Source organism: Peromyscus leucopus, chromosome 22, assembly GCF_004664715.2.
Source record: "Peromyscus leucopus breed LL Stock chromosome 22, UCI_PerLeu_2.1, whole genome shotgun sequence".
NCBI classification, from domain to species: Eukaryota; Metazoa; Chordata; class Mammalia; order Rodentia; family Cricetidae; genus Peromyscus; species Peromyscus leucopus.
In genome coordinates, this window is record NC_051081.1 from 50,394,106 (window position 1) to 50,403,252 (window position 9,147).

At 42.3% G+C, this 9,147-nt stretch overlaps 1 protein-coding gene across 1 annotated transcript; it reads right to left on the reverse strand.

Moving 5' to 3' along the window:
- Positions 1-922: 922 nt before the first annotated feature.
- Positions 923-6,655, reverse strand: Fam110c (family with sequence similarity 110 member C). Its single transcript, XM_028857466.2, has 2 exons — positions 5,529-6,655; positions 923-2,197 (listed from the first exon to the last, which is right to left on the reverse strand). The coding sequence occupies exon 1, from the start codon at positions 6,529-6,531 to the stop codon at positions 5,545-5,547; it is 987 nt and encodes a 328-aa protein (XP_028713299.1). The 5' UTR covers positions 6,532-6,655; the 3' UTR covers positions 923-2,197; positions 5,529-5,544.
- Between the last annotated feature and the right edge of the window lie 2,492 nt (positions 6,656-9,147).

Here is a 9,147-nt window from a genome sequence, read left to right on the forward strand (position 1 = left end):
ATACTCTAAAATAGTTTTGCTGCAACCATATAGTAAAAAATACATATATAGGAGAGCTGAAGCTTCAAACACTATGCATCTCCATTGGCCAACTCTTGAAAGGCTTTCCTTTGGTGAGGAGAAGAAGATCACAGTACCACAATCTTACTTCAGGATTGCCCCACCTGTTGGAAGTCATAAGTCAAGTTCAAGGCAGCACCAACTGTAGCATTGTGTTAGACTGTGAACTATTGGAACAAGCAGAGACCACAAAGTCAGTTTCCTTCTACTGCCAGAGAGATGTGGATATAAACATTTGCATAAAGAATGAAGAAAACCCCTAGCACATTTAATCTGGATACTGCTACTGTATTCACATATAGCAGTACAAAAGGCCACTGTTGAATGATTATCATTACTAACTTTCTTCTTGCCAACATATTTAATTGCATTATTTATATGCTATTCTTTGCAGCAGTAACCTACTTAATGCACAGGTGAAAAAAGTATAAATCCCATGCCTTCTTAACTGCTGAGTCATCTCTCCATCCCCAAAATTTTTCTCAAGACATTCACATATATATAATGGGGACACCTGAAAACAGTGAATTGCACATACTGAAAGATCTTTTACAAACTGCTGTCGTCGTGACACCTTTTAAAATTAAGTGTGGTACAGTGACATGCGTGACAGAAGCACTGGAGGGGTAGCACAGGGCACACTTCCCAAGCTCTCTTGAGAGGCAAAACCTCAAACATGTCATCTGTGACATATTTGACATAAGTCTCACAGAGCTCCACTTGCAAACAAAAGATAAACATTCAAATAAACAATATGTATGAAAAGATAACAAAAGAGAAAATCATACAAAATGAAAGAAAAGAAACCCACTTGAGGACTAGAAAATATAAAAGGAAATATTTTTGTAACTAAAAAACGACTCTTAAAATAAAATTACAGTTACACATAATATATTTTTAACTAAAAGCAAGGACATTTCAAAATGGAATGACATAAAATATTACCATTTAGAAATTTCTTCTATACTCTCTCTTTCAGATCTCATATTTTAAGATTAAAGAATACATTTTGAAAAAATATAGTAAACTTTCAAAGAATTGGCTGACAATTTTTCTTTGGGTTGTTGTTCACACATAATTCTCTCAGAAGATACTGAATCTAAAATCCTTTTATTGTGAATGTTACAGACAAGTTCATAACCAGGGGCCCAGTAACTTGTTACCCATACTCAGAACCTAGCACCTTTCAAACCCCAGAATCAGCCTTTGCTTCCAAACATATCCTCTGCAAGCAATGAATTGATGCTAAACCTAATTCCATGGTAAGTGAAGCGGAACCAGACCTCAGGCCAGGGAAGTGCTCCTTATGGGTAAACCAGTTTCTATCCCAATTAGAAGGTAAGAATGAGGGTGTTATGGAGCACATTCTATTGGGAACACTGTTAAAGAACTAACAGAAGGACTCCATGAATATTGGCCAAATCTCAAGTCACTGATGAAGTAAAAAAAAAAAAGTACTTTTCTTTTTAAAGCAGGATCTCTATTCCCATGAATCTCCCAATGGGTGTTTCCACATACTTATGACCTAGAAGAAAGTGACATTAACAAAATGAACATGAAGCCCTCAAGTGATTTTAAATGTCCTCTTCAAATCATCACAAAAGACTATCAGTTGTATAGTATGGGAATAACTACAGTGTAGATATAGTAAAGCTTGGACACCGGTGTGTGTGTGTTGGGTGATTGTCTCAGCCATAGCACTTAAGCAGAATACCTCTTTGTGCTCAGAACGTTAAGCGGTATAAGTTAGTTGCAAAGAGCATACTATTGCATCCATGCTTGATTCCATTCTTTCTTCTTTTCTTTAAAAGCATCTATTTACAGATTATCAGAATACATTACAGAAACTGTCAGTAAGTCAGGCAAAAAAAAAAATGTCCTGAAGATATTTTCCAGCAGCTGTCATTTCTTCAGCTGCCCTTTGAGATGTACTCTTATAAGGAGAATGCCTCTCATAGCTACCAACATCTCCCTTCCATCTTCACCACCGCACTTCACCGTGGCTAATACACACGCTTGTCAACAGAGTACTTTATTCCTAGAGAGCAGCACTTATGTATTGTTGGGGTACATCAAACACATGCCTCACGAGTCTCTTCAGTTTAAGGGTCCCTTCATCACTCCAAAAGTTTGCTTCCTGTGGAGAAAACAGAAATAAGCCATGAGAAACATCTTGTCTGCTATAAAATTTACAACAGAATATGGCCTCTCCTTTCTTTGGTTTCATAATAGTTCTATTATTTTAAAAACATCTATTTGTGTTTTAAATTTTGAAAAAACCCTTTAGGTATATTAAAGAGAACTTTTATGTGGCTTCTTTGATAGAAAAATCTCTCTCTCTCTCTTCTTCTCTCTCTCTCTCTCTCTCTCTCTCTCCAAGCCTTTTCCTGGAGTTTTGAAATTTTCTTTTCCTTCAACAACTCATGGGGTAGAATACTGACAAATATTCCACCTAGGAATCCTGGCCTAGAGCTGGACAACAAAACTGAAAATAAGGTAGGCTGTCCAGTGGAACACTTGAGGCAGAGATTCCATCTTTTCAAATACTAGTATCTCCAGTAGGACCAGGTGCTGATCAGGAAGCAGAAAAGGATGACCTCAGTGCCTTTGGGTCACTTGTTTGCTTATACTCTGTTCCTGGAGACAGCTGTAGAGCTAGCTCCCAGTGTAGACCAAAAGGAAACAGACTACCTGTCTTCCAAATATGTAACACAATTTAGGGCTTCACAGGTACCCTTTCTTTACAAAGGGAAAATGTGAAGGTGGCTGTGAATATTTGATTTTTTTTTTGTCCAAAAATCAAGCCATGTTTACCTCTAACTATCCCAAAGGACAAGTTATCTCTATTATGCTAATAGAAAAACTAGCAATGTGTATATTTTATTTTTAAGAAGTCAGAAAAACCTGACAGGATGATATTGAAAACCATAAAAATAGAAGGCCAATTCTCATGATTTATACTCTGGGAAACACTATTAAAAATTGTCCATGTATGACCATCTATCTACTCACATATCCTTAGGGGGTGGTCTGAAAATTCTATGAACTGTATGCAGTTATGCTATTTTCAATTTTATTCCACAGGGTAAGAAACTTATAAACCTGTACTTTAATTCTGAGTAGGATATTTTATTATAAATTATGTCTCTGCCTATTAAGTGAACAAAACATTCATTAATATAAGTGGTTGTCAACCTTCCTAATGCTTTGGCCCTTTAATACATGCTCCTCATGTGTGGTGACCCTCAACCATAAAATTATTTTCCTTGCTACTTCATAACTGTAATTTTTCTTTCTTTTTTTTTTTTTTTTTTTTAATAAGATTTATTTGTTTATTATGTATACAGTGTTCTGTCTGCATGTATGCATGCAGGCCAGAAGAGGGCACCAGATCTCATTACAGATGGTTGTGAGCCACCATGTGGTTGCTGGGAATTGAACTCAGGACCTCTGGAAGAGGAGCCAGTGCTCTTAACCTCTGAGCCATCTCTCCAGCCGCATAACTGTAATTTTTCTACTGCTATGAATAGTAATGTAAATATCTGTGTTTTACAATGATCTTAGGGGACACCTATGCAAGGGTTGTTAGCGCTCCAAAGGGGTCTACAACCCACAGACTGTGAACCACTGATGTAAACGGCCTTTATAGTCTTTCACTTATAAATCCCACCTTTGTTCATCTCAAATATTCTGTAATTTTCATAAAATCCTATTTCAACACAAATGTAATCGGGAAGAAAAGCTAGAACCACATGTGCATACTTTGCGGCAAGCTTTGGTGCTAGCCACCTGGACTTGTGTAAGTGAATGGAGCTCTGATCCCAAACAAATACCAACTCAATGAGCTGAGAATGCCCAAGAATGTCACTTCATCTTTCCAATGTTCCAGATATCGCTGCAGTGCTGTACAGCACAGGCTGCTTTGTGGGTCAAGGGGAGTAAGTTTATGAGGTAAATTTCATGTGGTGACTGCTAAAACCATCCAGAAGCCTTGAGAAAATCTGAGTGAATGTCCTCTTTAGCTTATCTGTATGCCATCTTGTTACCTCACCAATATTTATCTCATGGCAATTTATGTTTTCTTACTCCTCATTCTAATAGGCAATTTTTTTCTTCTCTTGTATTCCACTCTCAGAACAAAAGTAGACAGATTATTGACTACACAGAAAATGAAAGACAGAAGCTGAACAACCTCTCTCTGTCTCCTTTCCTTTTATAGACAAAGCAAGTCAGCCCTAACATACGTGCATGTGAGAGGGACCTTTGCTAGTTCTTTCTTTCTATACCCACTCTTCTACTATCCTCCTTTCTGCCCCAGTACTCACAGCTACACCATGATAGACCCTTGCCATCATTCACATATCTCAGATTCAAAGGCAATTTTGTGAAAATGCAAACTGATGTAATTTTTCTGTCATTCTTCTTGTTATTGCTTGTATACATTCCTTGGGGACTTGTACTGATGTGATATACAAATCTTCAATAAATTATAAGAAAGAACTTACGTTTGAGCCTTCTGAAATCAAGAAAAATTAATTCACTTCTTACTATTTTTATATCTGTATAAAGACTTCTCAACAGCTTGTTCATAAACACAAGTTGGCTGAATATAAGCATCTAAGTGTCTGTCCCATGAGATTCTACTTTCTAATAAGGTGTCTTCATTTAGTATTTATCTCAGTGCCAGAAAATGTAATTTAAAAAAAAATTTTCACAGTAACTTGCTCTCAAAGCAGAATTTTTTTTTTTTAAAAAAAAGCTGTTAAAATGTTTAAATGCCTTGTTCTCAAAAACACTCCTATAAAGGTGTCTTCTCCTTCCTACTCCCAAGATACATTAGAAACAAATCAGAAGGAGGGAAGGTGTGCAGCCTTATTGCCTTAGTACAAGCTGAGGCTAGAGAAGTGTGTGGTTACTTCCTGGACCAGAAGGTGCTTACACTTCCGTATTATCATCAGTAGCGCGCACACACACACACACACACACACACACACACACACACACACACACACACACACATTTTCTTGGTAAAGGAATACCAAGTTCTCAAGATCTCAAAGCCTGTGGTGGGGTGGGGATCCCTTAGAGCCTTCCTTTCTGCTGGAAGTGAGATATCAGGACTTACCGGGTGCCGAGAGTGCACTGAGGACATCAGAAAGGCCCACCAGAAGTTTGTCCGGGTACGTAATTGCCTAAGGCTCAGAAGTTACTTTCACAACAGGAATTAACAGGAGATGAAACTGCTGGCTGGACGCATTTAGTACTTCAGATTTCTACCATTTACACTGCAGGGAGACCGTTAACTTAATGACCTTTCCAAGTACTCAAATTCAACACACGGAGGGCAACTGGGTATCTTCATACTGTAGGCGCTGTATTCTAACCATGAGCTGTGATTGGCCAGCACCCAGGTTAGCCGACACATATAAGCACACACCCCACCCTCCCTCCAGCTTCCTGGCACTAACCTGGATCAGATGTCAGTCAGGCAGGTCCCTGCAACCTCTGACTAGGGGTTTCTTTGGCCTTCTGGCAGGTGAACAGCCACTTGATGATACGGGCGTTCCTTTCTACCACAGAGGTGGTGCTAGGCACCTGTTCAATGAGCTCCTCTTCTTGCAATCCGTCCTCGCTACGCCTGGAGAAGCTACTATCAGAAGTAGCCATGCTTACGCTGCGCACTTTGAGTGTAACACAGTCGGATCCAGCAGAGAAGTTCTCCCTCCCAAGGGCCTCCACCACTTCAGGCTCCAGGCCGCAATACAGGAAGAAGGTGTCGGAGTCGGACTCAGCCCTGGCTATGGAGTAGCGGGAGCTGAGATCTGACTGAGAGCGCTGCAATCCTCTGCGACCCGACACCCGTAGCTCCGTGCCGGAGGGTGCGACTGGAACCTTAGACGCCACCTCCAAAGGCACGTCTGGGCGCTTCATGGCCACTACAGGGGCCGGAGTTGGTAACGTAGAAGCTGGGCTAGTGGCTGCCGCCTGGCCGAACTTGGTCCAAGTGGCCTCTGTTTCCTTGGTCTTGTCCTCACCTGACTCCCCGGTCGTCTCAGGGGCCACTGGCATTTTGTCCTTGATAGACCCCTGGAAAAATTTCTTCACCAGCCCCGCTCTGGAAGAGTCTGCGCCTGGCCCTCGGACGAATTCGCATTTCTGTCGGTAGATGACCAACGAGTCGGGTCTCAGAGGCTTTCGAGAGAGAGCCCTGCGGGTCACAGGAGCTGGGGCAAGAGCCGAAGGGATTGGGTTGTGGTGCTGCACCTCTGGGGCCTCAGGGACCCTGCACTCTGGAACAGGACCCCGGCTGGATCTTGGCGTGCTGCGAACGTACTTGGCGCGGTCCGCCGCTAGTCTCTCCACCGCGCTCTTGCACGCGGGCTTCGCGGTGCGTGTGTCCTCTGCCGCCCTGGGGTCCCGGAGAGGTGGTCGCATTCTGGCAAGCGCGTCCACAGCCGGCAGGGCCCGCATTCTTTCGGGACCCGAACCCACTGTCGTCCAGGAGAGCTCACTCCTTTTCCGGCGCCAGTCAGTCCGAGTCAGTTCCGAAGTCCGCAAGGGGTGGGGAAAACACGCCCCAGGGCCCCTCCGCCCAGATCCGGAGTTGGGGCGAGCCAGAAGGGCCGGGAAAGGTGAATCACACCGGCGTCAGCTCGCTCCTCCCAGGCAGGACACGGTGCCTCCTACACCTGGTGTCCCCGCCTGGTGGCCCGCAGCAAGGTGTCCCCGCCCCCTTGTCGTTCTGTTTCCCGGGCCGCCACCCTACCCCTAGCCTCCTGTCAGATGTCCTCTCTCTTTTGTCTCCTACGGACTATTCCTCATCTTCCCTAGCTCCAGGAATACCCCACCTCCTTACCTCCAGCCCTACTCCCAAACGTTCTCCTCTGTCCCCTCCCCCGCTTTTCTATGGGAGGGTGGAACAGAGAAAGGCTGCCAGGGACCAAGCCTGCTCAGTGCCGGGTATCTGAGGCTTCCTTCCAGCTCCCAAAGTCCTTGAGGTCTTTCCTTGCTGGGACTTCTCGATTCCAGAGATTAGGGCGACGAAACAAATCATCCCTGTCCTTTTATAGTCTTGCCTGTCCGGGAACTCCTGCTGTAAACCAGGCTGGCCTCGAACTCACAGAAACCCACCTGCCTCTGCCTCCCAAGTACTAGGATTAAAGGTGTGGGCCACCACCGCCTGTTCTTTTAATTCTTAAGTGATCTCAGCAGGTTTGGAAATTTTCTGATTTATTTCTATAGTTTCTATACACTATTCGAAGAGAATAGTATATGAAAGAAAAAGAAACATTTTCCATGTCAAAATCAGTTGGGTTGGAAGAAACCAAGAGCCACCTGAGACTTGGCTTAAATCCAGAAGTCACTGGCTGGTACTGCAAGTCTCATTGCTTTTGGAGAAACCCCCTAACACCTGCAAGAATCACTCCTTCTTGTACTAATCCAGGTGGTGAGAAAACCTAGGGTTCACCAGGCAAGGAAAATCAAAATAAGAATGATGAAAGCTTAAGAAAATACTTCCAAAATTCCATCTCTCAAAAAGTTGGACAGAAGACTAAAACTATCTGCCAGACAAGTAAAGTGTAAGTTATCTCCTGTGTGGAGGCCGGTTTCAGGTCTTGCTGAAACTGTCTCAAGTTGCAGATAAATGCTCTGGACACAAAATTGCAGGATTTAGTCCAACTGTTTCTGGAAACCAGTTGAATGCCATTGCGCACAACGGCAGGAGCACAGAAGCCTTGCTAAAGAAGAAAAGATCATGACAAGTGTGTTTAGTGAGCTCCAGGAAGAATCACATGGGGACCCAAGTCAGCCGAAAATCAGACTGTCCATATAGCCTATTTGAAAATGAAATACTTTTTCTCTTGGTTGGAAAAAAAAAGGGAGGGTACTCAGTAACTTATGGGCTGGGTAGAGACATATAGAGAAAAATATGAGACAGAAGACACCGAATGGGTATGCTTTCTCCAACATAGTCAAGGAAGCCCAAAGTCTAGCTGTTTCTCTGCCCATCAGGCCAGATACACACACCAAGTCTGGTGTCTCAGTCAGAGGAAGCAGCTCTTTTTGTTGTTTTTTTGTTTTTTGTTTTTGTTTTTTTTGAGGGGAGTGAATGCCTCACAGCAGCAGCAGTTAGAAGAACTATAAACACACATGCTTCGATATGTCTGAACTTGGCCTCACCATCACTAACTACATATTTTTGGGAACTTCTCTTGGGCCTTTGCTTTTTCATCTGCTAAACCTGTTCTCACAGTTTGCAGTGTCCATTCTGATTCCGAAGGACTGAGAAGTATGATACAGCAGGTAAGGGCTTGGTCTCTATTCAGCATCCTTAAGAAACTGGAACACAGGACTCTGTGCCTCTGGTTGTGCACAGTACAGCTCATTGTGTCCATCTGCTAGTTTCCTAGTTAGTAAGATGGCTTATGTAAAAATCTTTGCATTGGGCACAGAGCAAGTTCTCAATGTTAATAGTTATTGTTAATTGTTATTGTTTTTATAATAGTAATTATGAGTTAGTCAACTATTTTCCTTCCCAAAGAAAGAATGGGTTAATGCTCCCATAACTGCTCTCATGGCTTTTCCTAGAGAGGAGTAGAGAACAGTTGTATAGTCACTGCAGCCAAAAGCTGGATTGGCCGTGCATGCAGTTTCAGAAGGCAGGCCAGATAAGGCATGACACATCATTAGTGGAATATTTTGCAACCATTTACAGTTAGCTTTCCCTAGCCCTTAGACTGGGAAATTGGCATGGTATAAGCAAAAAAATTTAAATATCAGAGATTTAGAAACATTCTTCACCATGTGTCCTACCTAGCACTCTCTTGGCCATAGCCTATAAACCACTAGAATAAGTCAGATTCTATCTATCTATCTATCTATCTATACATATGTGTGTGTTCTATAAGTTCTTTTCCTCTAGAGAACCCTAACACACCCTGTCTCAAAAAATAAAAATGAAACAAGAAATAAAGAAACAAAAAAATAGGAGTCAACTGAGAAACTGAATGAACTAGATTTATGTGTGTGGACTTTAATAAATCTGGAAAAACATTACTCAGAAGTTAAAATTACAGAATATTTTGT

What these genes read in the sequence shown, in the direction of transcription:
- Fam110c (XM_028857466.2), bottom strand. Translation starts at nt 6,531, where the DNA reads ATGCGGGCCCTGCCGGCTGTGGACGCGCTTGCCAGAATGCGACCACCT.